General features: G+C 36.7%; 2 protein-coding genes across 2 annotated transcripts in view; one reads left to right on the top strand and one right to left on the bottom strand.

The window, feature by feature from the left end:
- The window catches only part of helz (helicase with zinc finger), a 54,871-nt gene extending 49,946 nt beyond the window's left edge, over positions 1-4,925 (top strand). Inside the window, exons 32-33 of the mRNA XM_041982743.1 lie at positions 83-368; positions 480-4,925. Of these exons, the coding sequence (XP_041838677.1) occupies positions 83-368; positions 480-847 (654 nt within the window). The 3' untranslated portion in view covers positions 848-4,925. The remainder of the gene's footprint in view (positions 1-82; positions 369-479) is intronic.
- A 1,600-nt stretch (positions 4,926-6,525) lies between these two features.
- Positions 6,526-18,956, bottom strand: LOC121637686 (voltage-dependent calcium channel gamma-1 subunit-like). The gene is made up of 4 exons (XM_041981895.1): positions 18,435-18,956; positions 11,006-11,080; positions 7,785-7,931; positions 6,526-7,630 (listed from the first exon to the last, which is right to left on the bottom strand). The coding sequence occupies exons 1-4, from the start codon at positions 18,670-18,672 to the stop codon at positions 7,398-7,400; spliced, it is 693 nt and encodes a 230-aa protein (XP_041837829.1). The 5' UTR covers positions 18,673-18,956; the 3' UTR covers positions 6,526-7,397.
- Positions 18,957-20,841: the final 1,885 nt, after the last annotated feature.

Below are 20,841 nucleotides of genomic sequence, written 5' to 3'. Positions count from 1 at the left end.
TTCTCATTTTATTGATATTGCTATCAAAGTCAAGTATAAAAAAAAGTAACTTTATTTAACTGCTTCCCACTTCTTCATCTAGTATGAACCCAGAGGTCCAGGTCGGCCCCTCTATCAGCGCCGCATCTCCTCCAGCTACCCAGATGAATCATCTCCAGCCAACACCCACAATACCCTGTCCCAGCAGTCCCAGCCCTGTCCATCAGAACCCCAGGACCACCCACAGTTACATCATCAGCATCCACACGCACCCTACAACTATCTCTCACACGACCACCTCTGGCCCAGTAATGGTGGGGGTCCCGGTCCGTTTCAGAACATTCCATGTAACGGAGCCGGCACACTCGCTCAGCATCGGGACCTTCTGGGTAAGTATCACTATGGCCAGTGTTGTTATTGTCGTCTATTCTGTTGGTGACATCTCATGTCCATGTCTAATCTACCACTTTGGTTTATTTTGGCCCCATTTTAAATGGCAGCTTCCAAGGTCCTCCGTCAGACAGATGAGCAGGTAAAGGCCGAGCCCACAGCAGCACAGCAGACCTATCCACACACCATCAACTCCCTTCAGCATCAGTTTCCTCCACTCATGTCAAACAAAAAGCAGCAGCAGCAGCAGCCGCCGCCGCCGCCACCACCACAGGCTCCCACAGAACCCACCCAGGGGGCTCCAAATTTAAGCAAACCACCCACCATGTCCTATGCGAGCGCCCTCCGCGCTCCACCCAAGCCCCGAGCTGTTCGGCCCGAACAGGTCAAAAAGAACAGCGATCCCCTCTCCCTCCTACAAGAGCTGAGTATAGGAAGTTCAAATGGTAGCAATGGGTACTATTCCTACTTTAAATGAGTTTCACTTCTCCTTCATAATATGTAATGGCATAAGAAAAAAATATATATAAAAAAAGAGAAAAACATTGATTTAAAAAAATAAAAACAAAAAAAGTGAAAAAAGTTTCTTAAATAAAATAGACAAAAAAAAGTCAGTGCATTTAAAATTGGTTTTATTAGTAGGTTTGTTTTCTGCATTTTGTTTCATTTTAACTTTTTATCGTAAACTGTCTTTTTTTCCTCCTGTTTCACATATCTGTGAAGAAAGTAAGTATATATAATGAATGCATTACTGGTATATATACATACTTATTATGTATATATGAATATATACTTATATTATCTACACTTGTATATGTACGTAATGCTAAAAAAACTAGAAAAAAAAAAAAAAAAAATCTTGGTTGACCACTTAGCTATTCACTTTTTTTTCCTTGACTGTAGTTTTGTTGATACTAAGAAAATTGTTGACTTTTTTTTTTCTTTTTCTATTCCTCAGATTTGAGTGGCGTCTTTAATTTCATACTACTGTTGTTGTGGTAATAGACGAAAGCTAAGTGGTCAACTGACACAAACTTCATGGAACAGTGTATAGAAGTAGATGAATTTTCCTCTAATCTGTACAGATAAAGAAAATAAAAAGACTGAATTGTATGCCTAAGACATCATGCTAGTATTGTATTATTAGTTCTTTCTTTCTTTTTTTTGTTTGTTTTCAGCTTCTCTTCTTCAATTCTTAGTCATCCTGACCTGGGAATCATCTTCAGTGATTTTAGTGGGAAATGTGATTATTTATAGAAAAATAACTATACAAATAATGATTTCATCATTTAATTTTCACTGATGCTCATAAAAAAAAAAATAGAAACGGTGTGAAAACGTCAGAATATCAACAACCATGCCATTCTTCCTGTCATCTTTTCAGATCAAAAAACACAAAACTTTGCTTTCTGCCACGAGATGGACTATTGTTTTATTTTACCCCTTTTATGTTGGATGACTTCCCAGCATGTTTCCCAGGAACATTGTTCCAGTGACTACTGGGAATGGGTGATCTTTTTTTTTTTTTTTTTTTTTTTTTAATTTGTTAGAAATTCGTTTTCAGCCTTTTTTACCACATTGTGTGGAACGTTTGCTGTACTCTGAAGGTTAGTGTAAGTGAAGAGAGTGGTGAAGTCAGAGTGGTGTGTCATACAGTAAGTGGGATGATCCGTGCTTCCAGTCAGATGTTTTTGAACAAACTAAAAAAAATTAATAAAAAAAACATTTTTGGTTTAAAGTTGCTGGTACTAAGGAGTAAATGCCCTGAAAATGGAAGTGTATGTAACAAAGATGGTGTAAAACATTTAAAGCTTTGATATGTCCTCTGAAGTGATCTGAATTATCTTTTCACTCACATATGTCAGACATGTTTGCTTTAACAGTCAACCAGCAGCCCCAGTCCCGAATATTTTGTTTTCTTTTGTTACATCTGCTTAAAAACAAAAGATCATGTGGCCCCCGTTCTTTACTTTAGAGCAAACCTTTGCTTTTGCAGAATTGATGCTACTGATGGTTGAAAACAGGTCTGTCAATAAGTAGACATGAAAATCAAAAGGTCAGATGTTAAATATAAAAGAAGCAAAAAAAAAAAAAGATTATTCGATTTTTCTATTTTGTGCCTACATTTCACTCCATATATAAAGACAAATGATTAAACTTGACAAACTGACCACAATGTTGTAGACAAAGGACATTTGTGTCTCCATGCAGGAAGTCGATCAATGATTTTTGGGAAAACTTTTGTTTTATCTGATCCATTCAACTTTAATGTAGCTGTGATACAGATGAGCTGTGGAGAAAAAAAACAGCCTCACGCAGTTTAACAAGTTTTCTTTTTTACCGTTAATGTGTCTCAATTTCTCAGTGGCTTTTTTTTTTTTAATACTAGAATGGCCAAAGATCATTTGCCATTTTTTTCTATAGAATTAGTCTTTTAATACTGTAAAAGGGACCTTTTGATGAGTCAGCTTTTTTCTTTTCTGATGTGATATTTGCACACTTTTCTGTCATTTTGAGAGTTAAAGACACTTTGTGAGCCTTGCTTTTATTTTACATGATGTCATTTCGGATATGGTAGATAAATAGATATAAAAAGATTTTCCTTCACCAACATTTAACAAAAACAAAAGTCTGTTCAAAAACCTTTGACTGTTAGTATGTTTTTGGCTCTGCATAATAAGAATGAATGTGGAAGTTGTCGAAGTATTAAATTCTCCACCTCTGACCTGATACATCTGATAAATTGTTACAGCTGTTGATAAATCTAGTTTTGTTTTGGTACAATATCTCTGACCCTGCTCTGCTTTTTACTGCAGCCACATTATTTTTTTGTCTTTGACTGAATTACTGGAGGCCAAGTAGGTCACAGAAATTTTACGTTAACCTGTTGTCTTTAATTCAATAACTCTTAAACATCACTGCCCCTTCTGCAAAAAGATGACATGATGGTTTTATATATATATATATATATATATATATATATATATATATATATATATATATATATAAATCTTCCTTTTGTTACAAAGCTTCAGAGTGGCATAGAAATCCCTCAGCTGATATCAGATGTGTTTTGAAGTGTCAGTGGAAAGCTTTGTTAAAGGTGTGGTCTTCTTTTCAAGTTTTGACATTTTAATTCAAAGGTCCAGATTTTCTGACTTAACAGAGTACACGTACTTGTAAATATGCATTTTCTATGTATTTACAAACGAAAACTTTGGGAGCGCCTCAATTTTGTAGAAGCTGTTCCAAGAAGAGGTATGCCCTTTTTAATTATGCAAATTCACAAAAAAAAAAGGAAGGAAAAAAAAAAAGAGATCATTCTAGAAATGGACAACAACCAGATTGGTAGTTGCAACATCTTATAACTTTTTAGATTTTTTCCTTTATTTTATTTTATTTTTAGTTTGTTGCTGTTGTTAAATAAAAGACGGTGTCTGGCTAATTTGGCAGATAATCTTCTCGGCACCCTTGAGACAACTTGTTTCACTGTACAATACATGTTTTTAATTACATGTTGCTGGATTTGTCCTGTTATGTTTTCTCACCACAGCTGTACAACAATCAACACGGATTACTTTTTAAATGTCTATATATATATATTTTTTTTTCTTTTCATGCATGTTGAGATGACCTGACTGGTTTTTATCCCTGTTTTTATCAGTTTTTATTGATTTTATGGATGGATGAAAAATGAAAAAAAGGCAAAAAAAAAAAAAAAGCATTTGTTCAACCTTCAAAGTCAAATTTCTGGTATATTATTTGATGTGTACAATAACTTGTTACATTATCAACAAAACTGTTATGCTACTTTTACTAATGTGTTGATCAGATAATGTAATGGTCATGTTAGTGCTCCTATATTCCCCCCCCCCCCCCCCCCCCCCCCCCCCCCCCCCTGCAGTTACTTAGCAGGCTAAAGCTGAGGTTGCTCCCTGCTGAAGGTTAATCTCTGAAGTTTTGCAATACTAATATATGACAGCTTCTTTAGCTACGCTTATATTTATTTTTAAAGCAGAAGAGATTAAGCCAAGTCATTTTAAAGGGATTTATTTCCAGCCTTTTTTTTTTTAACTCAGTTAAAAAGGAACGATAACTAAATTTACTCCTGCATTTAAGTTAGTTTGTAAGTGTTTCAGCTCCCAACATTTCAATAAATATCATATGAAATGGAGAAAAAAGCCTGTTTTGCTTTGTTAAAATGAAGTGAAGCTAACTTGGGTGTGGCAGATAGAAAGGAAAGGAGAGGGAGCAACCTTTTGCCCGGCCAGCAGAGAGCACTGTGTTCAGCCTTCGATAAACACCATCTTTTTCTTGTTATCTGTTGGGACTCCTCTGTTCTTCCCTCGCTGCAGTGAATCAATGGCACACCTGTTGTCTCAGCTTCCCACTCCCATTGGTTCCTCCCTCGTGGGTACAAAATAATGAATAGATTGGTTTTACTCTTCTTCATTTCGGTTGGTGGTGGTCATAATAAAGGATTTAGTCTGTGTTTTAAAGTTTTCTTTTTTTTATTTGATTTTATTTGTTTCTCTATTAAAGTGTTTTTATTGAAACAGCTTGAGTTCAGTTTTTTTTTTCTTTGTTTTTAATCTGCAGGATATTTCAAATGTCATGTGCAGGAACAAAATTATCCCAGTCAAGATTTCCAAAGCTTAAGATTTTATTTTCTTTACAAAGTTGTAATATATATATAACAAACACATATCATCTACCACACTCAAAAACCTATTTAACAGTGAGACACAGTCAGTTAAAAAAGATACAACGAAGGATTAATTAAATTTAAGTCTGATAACTGAACTTTAGGTATTTAATAAAGAGAATCAGCCTTCAAAACCCTCGTATCATTATCCAGGCCTCTTGAATTACCTTCCAAAGCTCTTTGGACATTGGCTGCCTTTTGCTCTGTTTCCTATCAAGTTGATCCCACAATGCTTCATTAATGTTGAGCTCCAGGCTCTGGGAAGGATTCATCACTCATTCATAAGACTTGTTGCTGCTGATCTTCGACATACCTCAACCTTTTCTCCCCGTTTCCCTTCTCTGAGAAAAGCTTGCCAGCCACCTTTTCATGGAGACCTTTTCTGAATAGATGAAGGCCAGCAGCTTGGCTAAAGAGCTAAATGCATCTCTCAGGTTCTGTCAGGTGTTGGTTGAATAATTTTTTCCCCGTGCTTCTTAAGGACATAACCTTCAGACACTTCATTAGTTGGAGATACAATTTTATGGTTTTCAAACTTATCTTTGACATGTTTGGTAGGTGTAAATAATAAGAAATTATGTGTCTTTGTGAGATACAACTAGTAAAGTGGTTCAAGGTTTTTAAAAACTTTGAAAGACCTGAAAGTCAGGAGAACTATTGCTCAAGTTAACTTCAAAAGATTACAAAAAAGTTTGGTTGCTTAGAAGTTAAACATAAAAAAGAAGGGTGACTGAAGGATTTTCTAGCTGTTGGAGATAAAAGAGACTGAAACGGTTGAAATAATATTACTAAAAAAACACTGCAAAATTATTTTTAGTTGCAGTCCTGACAAAACAGCAGTTTGCTCCTCTCTGAAATTGCACCAAAACTGGGTGAAAACTTTCACACTGCAAACCATATAAAAAAAAAAAGGCAACATCTGATATATGTGAATTCAAGAGAAATACAAAACATCTTAAACAACAGTGCCTTAAAATATCCACTGCTCAAACTTCTGGATGCTTTTTAATGGCATTACATCTAATTAACAAGATGCTAAGTATAAACTTTTCTTCTTTATCAAATCAAGCAGAGCAACGTTTATTTAAAACATTTTCTCGGGCATCATCTCTTCAGGTTTTCTATTTTCCTCTGCATAGACTCCAACCCTTAGTGTGTACAGCTGCAAACGAAACTTCACCTTCCATATCTACCCAGGTAATATGTTCAAAACTGCTAATGAAAGTCACAGAACAGTCCTGCTTACTCTGCTATGCCTTAAATAAAACTTTACAGTAAACAGATGACTCATTTATTTCTGGGTTTCATTGTGTGATAAGGTTTTTTTTTTAAATATAGTAACCAGTATAGATTTAAATTTTATATATTAATAGACTTATTACATGATTAAATTTTATTGACATATTTTGATGAACCAAGGTGTCATCAAAATAAAAATTTCTTTTTTTTTAATATATATTTTTATTTATTTATTTTGTGGAGGCAAATAAGAAGTGAAAGGCCTTGTAAGTGCACCTGCTAGAACTGAACCGTTTCCAACACGACTGGTGCTGCAGGCTGTGTGGGTGTTTAGCATTCAGCCTGGCCCCTCCCTGCACACACACACAAACCTGCTCTGAGCAGCTGCTTTGCTCCAAATCTTTCCTTTAAACTTCTAGGTGTAATGCAATATTCTGCTTCTGTAAAGGTTCTTAATAAATTTTACACATGCACAGATTTAGATCCTCATGAAATTATTTAGGCGAATAGTTCTTTGAGTGATACAATAGAAAATATGGAAGAATATTAGTTATGTACAAGATATCAAACATTATGTGGTGTATAAAAATCAAGTAACCTTGATGTCAGGCTGTTGCTGTAATGTTTTTATTCTAAAACTGTTAATGACTGTTTAAGCCAAGATGTACGTCATAATGACACCTGGGTAAGGAAGCTCATAGGCGTGTGATGGTATTAAAAATAACATCACTGCTAAAAGTTTCTACTGAATTTACTGGCAGTGAAGGATGAGCTGTACATTAAAAGAGAAGTATATTAAAAGTGCTGTCAAGTGTTTGCAAACCCCACCTGGCAACTTCTGCTCTTGTTGAGAAACGGTGGATTTTAAGCAACAAGTTGGATTAAAACTGTGACTGAAGGATGAGGCAGATGAACTCAACTCCTACAAAAGGCCCATTCAGTTTCTGTTTGGAAGATGACTGATCCACAAACACCAGCACAGTTTTCCTTGTGTTACCTTATTTTCTGATGCCAAACTCTAACTCTTGAAACAAATCTAACACGTTTAGTCTAAACAAAAGATATAGTTTTGTCCATCCTTTGATCACTCGACTTGCTCCTGTTCTGCATCCATGCACGTCTCCCATGGATTCCTAGGCATCTGAGGCATGGAGAGGAGGAGGAGTGCAATGCCCGAGAGAAAGAGCAGGACAAAGGCAGAACATGCGCAAGCAAAAGACCAGGAGTAGTAGTATTCCATCCAAATCGTGTCCTCACTCTCGATCATCCGTTTGACCGACTGACGCATCACCTCCACTGAGATGAAAGAGCACAAACCTGAGAAAGAAAAGATGCGTAAATATGGTAACAGCGGTGCACCATAGGTTCCCATGGTGACCCACCATCGAGCCTTAAATAAAGAAAGGCAAATGCATTTCAAACTGTAAAATCTGCAGGGGAGGAGACATTTTATCGGCTAAACTGAGCCCACCTGCAAATGCAAAAAACATGCCAGCTGGTTTAAGGAGGTACTCTCTTCCTTTGCCTTTCCCAGTACACGATCCAATCAAACACAAAGACCCGAGGATTATGAAAGCCAGACTGAAGATGGAGATGGCGGCAGCAGAGATGTTGTACTCTAGAAAAAAAAACAAAACAAAAACATCCGTAAATCAGTGAATTATTCCATTTTAACCACATCACATAACTGTAGGTGGAAGATAAGTCTGTGGCTCAGAAAGAGGTCACTTTATTTTGGCTTCACTAGTAACACTTGAGAAGATCCTGCTATTGATCATTTAGGTCTTTTCATGAGATTTGCTGATGGTAAGACAAAATATAGACATGTAACTAGCTACAAAGGCAGTAGCTTTGATATTTGCAGATATATTAGTATAAAAGTACTTTGGTTTTTGTGTTTACAGATACTGTCTATTTAACTGGAACAGCAGCTGGCTTGTTTTCCGAGCGGAGAGGTGGATGGGATCAGAGCCCTTTGATCTGCTGCCTCTTTGCCTGTGAACCATACCCATGGGAGAGGCACTCCTTTGGGGGTCAGAGCCTTCATCTTGTGCTGGCAGGAGAGGAACTGCTCCCTGAGCAATGCGTTCTCTGATATATTGCAAGCCTGTGAAGCTAACTCAAGTTGAAACAAATTTCTGACTCGCAACACCATAAAGGTTTAAGAATTTCATTAATACAAGACATACTTCACTGTACAGCTGGAAGGTTCCTCACATCTGAGAAAGAATATGAAAGGAACATGTGGCCAAATTTACCACTGATTCCCTGAGCATGGAGGCGTTTGAAACTTATTTCAAGCCAAAAAAGCATTTTAAACTTAAATCGTACTATTGCAGTAACAGTGCGTTAATGACACAGTATGACATTGCTAATCTATGTATTGCTTTGGTTCTCGTATATTTATATAGATGTGTTTTAATGCGTTTAAAGTATGAATGAAAGTGCTGGTGCAGGCGCATTTTGCTCTTCTTCTGGTTTCAGATGTGATATGGTCACTCTACAACTAAACTCACTTGTGCTTTCTTGCTCTTAGTTCCTTGTCTCAGTAAAAAGTGAAACTCTCTCCTGACTTTTTTTAAGATCTATTTTTATTATCTATCCTGACCAGTTTTCCATACAATGTCACCAGAAAACATGACCATAAAAATATACAGACATTATCTCATTTGAGTGAATTACTTGAAGAAAATACAAACTGTTCAAATTTATGGTCTCACAATTATTTAAGTTCCTTTAGGGAAGGCCTAGATTGGTCAAATGCATTCACATTTGTCCTTCCATAATCATTTCCAGAAAAAAAATCTCTTTCATCAAGTTCTCAGTATGATTAAAAAGATGGATAGATTAGATTTATACAGCACTTTTCAAGGCACCCAAAGCACTTTACATTGAATCCATTCATTAATTCCACAGTCATACTTGGTGGAGTTAAGCTTCATACGTAGCCACAGCTACCCTGAGACCGACTGGATGTGGCAAAAGAATGGAGACCATGTTTCTTTGTTCCTGAGAGATGAAGCCAGAGAATACTGGAGGTTTATACTTTCAGTTCTGCAAGAACTTTCTTGTATCCCACAAATGTGTCCCATCTCAAAGGTCAGCAGACAAAGCTTTGAACCTTATGGTTTAATTTTCCCTCTCACCCCCATCAATGACTGGTGTGTGCCTTTTTTCATTATGTCAGCTAAGAAAAGTGGTCTTCAGTCAGGTAGCTCCACCAACAAAGGAATTCACCAGGAACAAATTGGAGGTGTCATGAATAAAAGGATATGAAGATTTATGTAAATTGAATATTTCTGTCTTTTCTATGATTTAACAAAACCCTAAACTTCATTTTTTTTTGCTTCATCCTTGTAAGGCAAGGCAAATTTATTTGTATAGCACATTTCATGCACAAGACAATTCAAAGTGCTTTACATAAAACATTACAGCAGAGTGCAGAAAGAAAGAAAAAAGCTAAAATAAAATAGATAAAATGCAAGAAATAAAGTTCCAGTGTTGGGAAAGACAACAGTAGAACATGATTCCAGCTTAAAAGAACCAGATGCAGATTTGGACTTCTAGATAAAACCTATTGAAATGCAGCAGAGAACAAGTGGGTCTTTAACATGGATTTAAATAAATCGGTTAGTGTTTCAGCTGATTTGAGGCTTTCTGGGAGTTTGTTCCAGACATGTGGAGCATAGAAGCTGAATGCAGCCTAATTCTTAATTGTAATATTCCTCTGATTTTCAGTCTGGAAAAATTTTCACTTCACACACTTCATTTACCTTTTATTGGCGACCTGCTTACAGCAGATTAAACTCAACACATTGGATGGGCTAGGTTTACATATGTCTACTATTTAGTGTTGTGCACAATCATAGAAAAGCCTAATTTTTCTGTCAGTGCAAAAAAACACAGGGAACTGAGGTCAGCGCTGCAGTTATTACAGGAAACTTAGGATCTCTGAAGAGCAAAAGGATTTTGCATGTGTGTGTACAGAAGCCTGAGTGTGTCTGTTTGTGTTGGAGGATGGGGAGAGGGGCACTCATGAAAGCTAGCAGTAACATCTAGGATTTTAAGTTTGTGGGGACGTGTGTGACTTCACATGCAGGCCTATTCACATTCACACCCCAATAATTGGGTGTGACAGTTCTCCACATGTGCTTGACCCCCAACACACAGGCTCAGTGGGACTGACGGGGTCAGTGGTGTGAGGCTAGAAGAAATGGAAGGTGAAGGGAAATTCAGGCTGGAATAAACATGCAGCCACTGAAATATTAACTGTACAAACTGTACCAATTTTGGGGTTTATTTTAAGGCGAAACTGTCACTGTTTATGTCAGTACACACACTGTGGTTCTTGTAATTTAGTGGGTGAACTGTATTACCTGATATATACCAACTGATTGGTGATGTAAAAAAAAGTGGAGGAAAACTCTGTAGTTTTATTATTTGGTACTTTTCATGTCTTGTGACAGATTTTGACACCAGTAGCCAGCTGTGCTATGAAAAGAGCCATAAGTGAAATGTTGTACCTGCACAGCAGCAGCAGGAAAGGTCAGTAAGGAAACTGTGAAGTGGTTTGAGTTGTTTAATGTTCAAATTCACACATAGATGCAACGTATTTATAACATGTATTGAGAAAATGAATCTCTTTCCTTGGATAAAGTATTTATTAATATGAAACAAATGAAGAAAACCTACCTTTCTGCGTTTTATATTCAAATATCTCAGCGTCCTGCCCCGGAGTGAAGTGGCCAAAATAAGTGCAGTTTTCATCTGTGAAAGGAGACAAAACAGACTTCAGTTCAAAGTTCTTCACCACTTGGTGTCCAACAATAGGCTAATACTAATATACGATTACCTGAAATAATCTTCATGGCTAACAGGTGTACTTAAACATCAAACTAATATGAATCAGAAAGTAATTAAAGCCATCTAGTACTTTAATTTTTCAGTGTTGCAAACATACACATACAAATATAAAAATATAGATTACTGCACAAATATGAAATATGCAGTGAAAATGAAGAAAAACCAAAACGACTGAAAAAAAAAAATTTTTTTTTTTAATGTATGTGGCACAGTGACATATAGAATAACAAAAGAAGTGCAATATAATCATAAGTGTTTTAATTAGTTCTGATTTTTAGTTGATTTTGAGTAAATCATTTCCATCTACAGACGTTGAGGACCATCTCTTTTCCGTCAGGGTCAAACAGAACTGACTGTAGATTTTATATTTATGGTTTGTAGCGGCCGCTGGTTTCTCTTTTTGACCTTTTGAAGAATAAGGGGGTGGATTGTGGGGGGAGGTTAGTATGAAAGGAATGAAATGAAAAATACTTTATTAATCCCAGAGGGAAATTCTAAAGGTTGCAACTTTGCACAATGTAAGCTACACACCACTAAATCTTATACAATGCTTCTTCTTGTATTTCTGTTTTCAGAGGAATAATTCTAGAGAGGATTGTGTTTGCATTGTATGCGGTTGGTGAAATTTGTCATCACTACATGAAAATGACCCAACAGAACATGTTAACATGGATTCTGCAGCCATTCATTGTTTTCATACTGACACCCAGTACAAATAATCCACCTTTTGGTTTTACTTGCACAGACGTAAAAACATGCATGGAAACATTTTTCTAATTATATCAATCCAAGATAATAAGTTAATGTATTTTGTTAATTAGGCCTAGTAAAGTTAATTATTTCACCACTGCAGACAGTGGGATTATCTGATGGGCAGCTACAGGCTGTAGTGGAGGGATCAAACTACAGCAAAGAAATTTACACATGGGTTTGGACACCCTACCCATTAAATATTTTTTACAGGTCCTAACTGTAATGCCAACCTTAATTAATTATAAGATGTTAAAGAAGATATTAATCTCTTGTGGGCTTTAGAAAAACTTTTTTTTTTCTGGCATAAATAATTAATTGCAGCCACAGTTGCTGTTAATATGTTTATATGTGCAGTAAGTGAAGAATCTACATATTTTTTTTTTTATTTTTGTTTATGTTTAAGTGTTAGTCCTAATTTTAGTTAAACCTTTAAAGACTGCAGGATGAAAACAACTTTCATAAGCATTGGAAATGAATGCTGCATGAAAAATCTGTAGTTATTTTATATGTTTTAGGTGAAAAATCTTTTATAACTTCTTATCGGCAGTTTTGAAAACCTTCTGGTATCAAGTTACCTTAACACTTCTACCTAGCAATCATGCCATGGGATGGGAATAAATATGAACAGGAAGAAATGTGGAAAATATTGAGACATCATGGTCATAGCCCATCCACCCCTGTAAAAGCATTAATGCTCTGCTGCTGGAAGATATCGCTGTGTGATGATGATTGTACCAGCATGTGCAGCCTGTCTCTCCCTATTTCATGTTCTTATTTGTACACACCCGCCTTTGTAGGAGCTTCCAGCTCTAATTTTTCCCAACCAAATTTTTCTGTTATATGTTTCAGCCCACAAAAAAGAGAGGAAATTAAAGTCCATGTTTTCCTGTTTTTATTTAAGAGAAAGATTTATAAGCTGCTTGAATATTTTACACACAGCACTTACCAAAGGTCGTATATTACCCCTTTAAATTCAACCAAAATTCAGTGACTGGCAAATGAATCTAATCACCATCAAAGCTGTTTTACTTTACAACAAGGATGTCAAGACCCATACTGCTCTTTCCTCTAAATCTTATTCAATGTTTTAAAATGAATCTCTGTAAGAAAAGCTAATCAGAAGTTGTATTTATAGTCATGTCCTCTTTCTAAGCTCAGCCCTAGAACCTTTTCCCACTCCTGAAGTCTTGCCCCACATACTTTCGCACCATCCTCTGAACTCCACCGGCTGCTGATCACCTTGCAAACGCAGTGCTTCTCTTGCACTCTTCACACTTTCTTACATGCATCTTACATTTATCCTCTAAAAGCATCTGAAAGCTGACAGCTTCTGGAAAATATGACCACAAAAATGTTTACAGAATAGGACCTCAGTCTACTTTGGATGGCTTGACTCTCAAAGTAAATATAGTTACAACAACCATCACATTTATTTTTTCTCCTGCAGATGGGGTGTTAAACCTTTGGGATTTGCTTGAATAAAGCCGAGCTGCTTTATGTGTTCACTCAGTGCTTTTTTGCTTGAGGAAACACTCTTTGATGCTGTGCCGAGGCTATAAAAGATTAAATCCAGTTTAGAGTAGGGCTGGGTTAATTGTCAGATCTCAATGACATTTCACTTAACTTATCGCTTGGTTGATTTTGAATGTTGAAAATGTAAACCCAGTTGAGGTTAAGTGATAAGAGCATGTAGGCAGGCTTACACCTAACACTCAAAGCCCTGTTCTTGTAACAGAAGTCTCTGAAAGCCAGAGAATGTCTTGGCATTAAAAACAAAACATAACACAAAGACTTCGGTTATCCTGGATGTTGAAAGATTGAAAGATTAAAAGCATTAGTATCAAGCCAAGTTAAATCCATACCAGTGATTGTGGTGATATGATGGCTCCACTCACATACATTTCTAATCTCTTTCCAGACACTTAGGTGAAACTGTCATGTGGAAATATGTAGCAATGCACGGTTACAAATTATGGAAAGAGCATCATTTTCCATGCTAGGTTGATTTTCATATTTACTCAGGGAACCATTAACATCAGCTAAAAGAGGTGTCAGGCTCTCCAAAAATGAAACAACTCTGAGTAATTTGATGTATTACGCACAAACAATAGATCTATGATTAATATTTTTACAAGCTAAGACAACAATATGCACAAAAGCTTTTAGCTCTGTGTGTTATATTGTGTGGGCCTTCATTAAAAAAATCTGTTTATTTTTTTATTTATTTATTTTTTTATGAATGAGGATAGGGGCTGGACAAAAAAGAGAAAGAGAAAACACAGGGGTTGTTACTAAGCAACAAGCCCTGCTGTTTTCACTGTAGACAGTTGTGATAGAGGCTTTTTAACTACTTGTACCTCAGAGTAAAACCTCACATTTTTATGAGAGGCATCTTCAAAAGTCAGCCCAATATTCTGGAATTTCTTGTGTTTCTGGGAATTTTTACTGAGAATGATCCTTTTTATCCTTTTGCTGTTACACATTCTGTAGATTTTGACTGTCTTTTCTTTTTAACACAGGAAACATGTTCTGATTTTTCCAGATTACCTTTATATATGTGAGACCAAAAACCTTGGCTGGTGAAGAGTCTCTCATTTAATTTCATACAGCATTTGCTGGTTATGAAACTCACTACTCATGTCTCCTTCAGGCAAATGGTTTGATTTGTATAAAGGTTTTTAACTCATTTGTGTTCTTCAACAAAAATATGAGGACAAACTGGAGATAAAAAATTCTATAAGCGTGTGTAGTTCACTGGCAACCACTCACATATTATACTCCTATTTTGACCATATGTACTAATCAGCCACCTTTTCTGGGCTTGTTATTTAGTTTGTGAGCTATTTTGAAGAAGAATGTTGTGGGGAAAGTCAAGAAAAATGTGCATATTACCTAAATTATTGAATGGATTGACCTGTGATTTTTTTCTCTTGTACTTTTGTAACAATCATTAGCAAAATGTATTAATTGTAGTAAAAGCCTGTACCATTTATGCATTGACTTAACTTATTTCTAGCTCTATAAATGCAAACACACTCACTGTGGACAAATTTAAACTTTACAAAACGTATACATGTCTGTGTAGGTGCTACAAACTTCACTGGGACCCTGTCCCTATAAAAGATGCCCATCCCTAGGTTGGTATGAAGCTTGAGTACTTATAAGGGCTAAATACCAGTCATTCCACTTCCCTTTTGGACTATGCATCCCATCCAGACAACTTGAAGTAATGTGAGTGGCTGTGTAGGATGCATGGAGATGTGAAGCTGCAGGAAGGTCTTTGGTGGGAGTGCAGGCTGACTGTGTCAGATGTCCCTGTCACTCAGAGAGATGCTAGGATTGTGTGAACACTTGACCCTCATGTGTTTCACCCAGCACAGCTGAGTATTTACGTGGACTATTTTTATAACTACAGCACTGCTTGCTGAGCACAATATTCTAAAAAAATAATTGCCAAAATGAAAAAAAGGTATTTTTTTCATTCCCTTAAAATCTAAATGGGTGATTGAATGGAAGAACTTTGTAGCTTAATTGTTTATCTGATGTTGTTTATGAACAGCCCGCAGCAGCTCTGAATGTCAATGTGAAGTGAGATCCAAATTTAACATGAAATTGTAGCAGCACTTTAGATATTTAGTCCTCAGACAGCTTTGTGGTTGGAATTTTTTTTATACAGCTGACATCAGTTATAAAGTATACCTGTATTATATACACATTTCACATTTATCTGCTATCATCCAACATCTGTACTTTGTCAGCAGCTGACCTCAACAATGAGCCATCCCATTCTTTCCAGTTGCTTGTCTCACAGTGAGGAGGATCTCCTCGCGCACAGTTTGAACCCTGCTTTGGATCAGACGGTGACATGTCTCTGTAGACACGTGGCTACAATAAACAATAATGTTCCTTTCCAAATACAGCTATTGGGCCTGGGGAAGCCCCCGGAGACTGGTGCAACATAAGCTAAATTTACTTATATCTTAAATAGAGGCTGCTATGGTCACCACAAGTTGTATGGTTGACATGGAAGCTACTGTACTTAGCTTCCATGTACTGTACTGTGGCAAGGTAAAAATTTCAGTGTTGGACACACTGAATATAATAAATCAATGTCCACATGATAATGCGACAGATCCTACCTTTCACTATATATTAATGTATGAATTCAAAAGAGAACATTAAGTAAAATCCTCCATTAGCTGAGACATTTGTCACTTGTTGTTGCAGACTAAAGAATTCCTGTATGTCTGGGTGGGTCAAGCTGACTTAGAATATCCAACACATGCTTGCACCAGTGAACCACCCCCAGGCATTTCATCTGCTCTTGGCACAGTTCTGCAGAGTAGACAGCAGCCACCAGCAGTCACAACAGTTCCCCTTTGTGAGTAGTGAGATTTGGGGTACTGTCTCCAAAGATCGACATAAGGGCAAAGCAATTATATGACATCACAAACTGATAACGCTTCTTAATGTGCCAGCAGGAAAGCCTTCATCCTACAGATGAATGACTCATACCATAAACTCATGTCATGTGAGTCATTGTTGACAGCAACAGCTCAATGCTATCTTCATGGATTTTAGTCATTTATAATCAATGTTTTATAAGAGATGATTATGTCACCTGATGTTTATTTTGAGATGTTCAGAGTGAGATGAAATCCTTGTTAAGGCAACAGAATACACACGACCTGCAAACTGTGGTGGACAAAGTGTTCAGATCAGCCACTTATGTAAAATTGTTTTAAGAAAACTTCTTAAAAGCATCCCTGTCACCATTTGTGAAGAAATTTAGTCATTATTTTATTTAATTATTATATGAATAATAAAATTATGATTCTATTTCTGATGTATGCAGCCTTATACTGCTTTAGGTATGATGAAAGCTAAGCTGTTTTTTTTATTTTTTTTTTAATTTCTAAAAAAGTGCAATAAAACAAAACGGACAATATTGAAAAGAAAACAAAGCCAAACAGTTTCCCCTTTCATAACTACCAAATTGCATCCAAAGAAAAGACAGATTATTTGGATAAATTGTTTAGAAATTCATGTGAAACTGTTATAGAATATTAACAGTATGAGTAAAATGGCTGGAAATCCTCCTGAAGTACAGGACTTGTGTTAACACTGTTCATTGTAATAATATAAGAGCATGTCAGGGTCATCTGTTGACAGCTGTTGTGGTGTTTAGAAGTCTGTTAAGACTCCATGGTATATATATCAAATATCTTGCTTCTATAAGCCTTTAAAATCCTCTCTTCATTGTTTGCATTGCATGTTCAAATCTGATGCAACATACTGGTATAATACTCATTTTCGAGGTCACCTTAGGTGGTGATGGGTGACAGGAGGAGCTGACACTTTCAAAGAGAGCTTAAATGTGGTACAAACTTTAAAAAATTAGATTGTACCTGCTGGTTTTAAAAGTGATACCAGATAAAAATACTTTATGGAAATAAGAGTTTAAACATCTTTCTGAATCTCTGTAAAGTTTAGTTGTCGCTCTTAACCTGAAATAAACCAAACTTTGTTGCACTAAACTATTTCCTGTACAACAAATATTACTTATAATCATGTCAAATTTACATTTGGAATGAACATTGGACAATGAAAATATTTTATTTAAAGCACATTGTTCAGGTAAATTCAAAGTTAGACATAAGTACAGAAAATAAAGCAGCACAAACATAAATAAAAGAGATAAGGGGAAGCTTCCAAGACTATTGCTGTGTTTAATCATTTTAATAAACTTCATCCCAGTCTCTAAATTGTTATGGGTCCCATCTTTGCTTAAACCTCAATTCTCCACCATCATTTGATTCTGCTTGGTAATTTTTGCTTGATTCTGCAGATAAAACAGACCAACAAACTACTAATCACACGACCTCCTCAGTATCTTCTCCTCATTATCTCAAAACACGTGATGGGTTTTTATATTAAAATATAAGGAGGTTTGAAGTAAATAAAAGTAAAAAAATAAAAAGTTCTTTGAAATTATGAATACACTGATATCATTAATGCTCTGACTAATGGGCTTCAAATTTTGGACCAATGAATGAAGAGCCACAGTGTAGGCAGAGTAAAAGATAACCTGAATAAATGGGTGTGACTAAAGTAAAGGCCTATGTCTATTTTACACTGCGACCTTCTTGAGACCTGAGTCTGATCAAATGGGCCTTATGTGATGTATTAATAAACAAAGACAGCTTATTGCATTCTAAAGAGCCATAAACATGTGAGCTGGACTTTTATTGGTGTCACATAAGACAGTTTAGAAAATCACACGACATGTCTTGAGACTCTGCAGGATCTGCATTCAGCTTCATACATAATCCTCATGGACTGTGTTTCAAGAAGCACTCAGTTAGCTGAAGTGTTACATAAAAAGCTTATTGTTTTATAGTGATCAATCTTTTATGAAACTTTACAGCCCCAGAGACAAAGAGTGAAACATGTCTTTTAGATTTCAAATGATTTTTGAGCCAGTTACAAAAAGAGTTTTACTTACCACCAGGCAGGCTAATTGGTCCACAGCCATGCCCCTCCACGTAGGTTTCTGTAGTGATTGTGATGTGCTTCTTGCACAGCCTCCACAGGCCAAAGTGGGCAGCCTCACAGGTTATGTTGATCCTCTCCACCTCTGGGCTCAGCACTGCCCAGTGATCCGTTACAACTGCCGTGAACATGCAAGCCATACCCACCAGCAACACAAAGATGGCAATCTTTATCTTGGTGCGCTTGTGCATTTTTCCCGGTGGTGTGATTCCTGTTCAGTGAATATTGTTCTCCTGATGAGATAAAACAAAACCTGTAACACTGGAGGTTCTGCAGTGTGGACTCACTGGTCGGTGTCCCAGAGGCTTCTTTACTCAGTGACTGCAGCAAGTCTTCCAGAAAACCTTTTCTCTCTCCACCCAAGACTAGTCTTCTCTCACCCTGTCGCAAATCTGTGCTTCTGGTTCGAGAGGAAGGGGGCCAGACTCCTCTGTCCTACTTTCAAGTCCCTCTCTCCCCACACACTACGAGCTGCTGCACTTTGGAGGAGCTGCAAGCTCAGATAGTCAGCTGTTGAGGTAGATCAGGGAAGCTGACGACCAGACTGTCTACCATGGTGGGTAATGGGTGTGTTTCTTGGGGTGTCGTATGCTATAAATGTGACTGGTGAGTCAAGTTGTCAGGCTTCTTGCTTATCCGGTTACAGCACCAGTGTATTGAGATTCATAATGTGCCACATGAAGCACACCAACATAAACAGTTTTTCCTCCTCTGCAGTACATGCAAACTTTCAAATAGTTATTTTAGCCATGTGAGAATAGCTTCCCCTGCTTCTAGTTTCCATTTATGCACACTGTGCCTCTCCTCTACACTGCACTTGTGTGGATTTGACTCTATAAACTATTTAGAAGAAGAAAGTGGATATGTTTATAATGAGCAGCAGCCAACAGGCGAGTTTCCTTGATGGAGGTAAACTGCTGTTAATCATTTCTGTCAGAAAATCCCACTTAGGTTCATATTTATTGGTTAGTTAATATTAAAATGAAAATTTCTTGGACCTGACAACCTATTCAAAGCTTCTTGTTTTTCTGGCCACATTAAATAATCCCTGCTGCAGATGTGTTTCAAGGTATCACTTATCTCTCAAAACAAAGCACACACTCTGCTCCTGCACAATTTACACATCATTCTAACCTTATCAAGATTACTCTTAAAACTGTGAATTAAGTAGACGTAGTAAAGCAAAACCCTTTTATGGACATTGGAGCATTTCTCATTAATAGCTCTTGACACTTAGAGATGTGGACCGCCACCACATATTATACACACATGTAAAAGAGCAAGGAAACATCTCCCTGTAACAATACATGATCACATCATGCATAACACAATCATTGAGATTTGGTTAATCGTTGGAAGTATTTAGGATAACACCAGGAAAAATAGAGACAGAAAACTAAAAGAAAACCAAATGAAGGTGTTCTCATCCCTTTGATAACTCCCTTGCAGTAAAATATGGTGAGGCATTTTTAAGAGCTGGCCCACTTCAAGTCTCTTTATAAGAATTGTGACCCAGTTCCCTCTGGCTTGACCAGTCAAAGTCAAAAGGTTGCCACAACAACAAAGTCAAAAGCTTGAGAGATCACTGCAAACCAGAACTGGGCTCGACAACCCCAATGTTCTGCTTTATCTCACCTTCTCACATGCTGTCATCTATTTTTTAGATTTTCCTTTACATCTGCTTCATGTTTGGTACATCTTATTCATATTTCTATCAGTAATGATTCTATTTAAGTTGCTATTTTATCCATTGGGACATGGAAACATGTGAGCTCAATGAGTTCTGCATGATATTGTAAACAGAATCATCAGGCTTATAAGCAGAGAGAGAATTTGGACAGAAAGTGAAGTGAAGGTGTTTGGATCCAAAGTGACCATACGAATTACTGCACGCATCCATCTGAACAGGCCGTGCTGCTTGAAAGCTGGTGGGTATTTATATAATACCTACAGCAGGTTTTCATCTTTGTTTTAGCTTCCAAATGAATTCAGTGTTGAATGTTAGGTTCAGAGCAGTTGATGGATGATGTGTGTCATGCTTCAGGGAATCGATTGCAAAGCCAAGCTGAACTTACACTTTGCTGTATCAAGGTCAATGTGTCAAGTTTTCTATAGAGAGACAGTTTACTTATTTCCTTCTTTGTCTTCTTTTGCCTTTCAAAACCTTCAGTGTTCCTTCCATATTTGTTAGCATCCAGAGCTCTAAAACATTCAACTTCTTCAGTTTTGTTGAAGGGTGTTTGAATGGAGGGATTAGATTAAAATTGTTGTGATTATTATTCCACTTCCAATTTATAGACAAGCAAAAGTTTAACTGAACTATTTTCAGATATCATGATACCATCACCATCATACCTCAC

This window comes from Melanotaenia boesemani, chromosome 4, assembly GCF_017639745.1.
Source record: "Melanotaenia boesemani isolate fMelBoe1 chromosome 4, fMelBoe1.pri, whole genome shotgun sequence".
Classification (NCBI taxonomy): domain Eukaryota; kingdom Metazoa; phylum Chordata; class Actinopteri; order Atheriniformes; family Melanotaeniidae; genus Melanotaenia; species Melanotaenia boesemani.
This window is presented reverse-complemented; position numbering and strand designations above follow the sequence as displayed.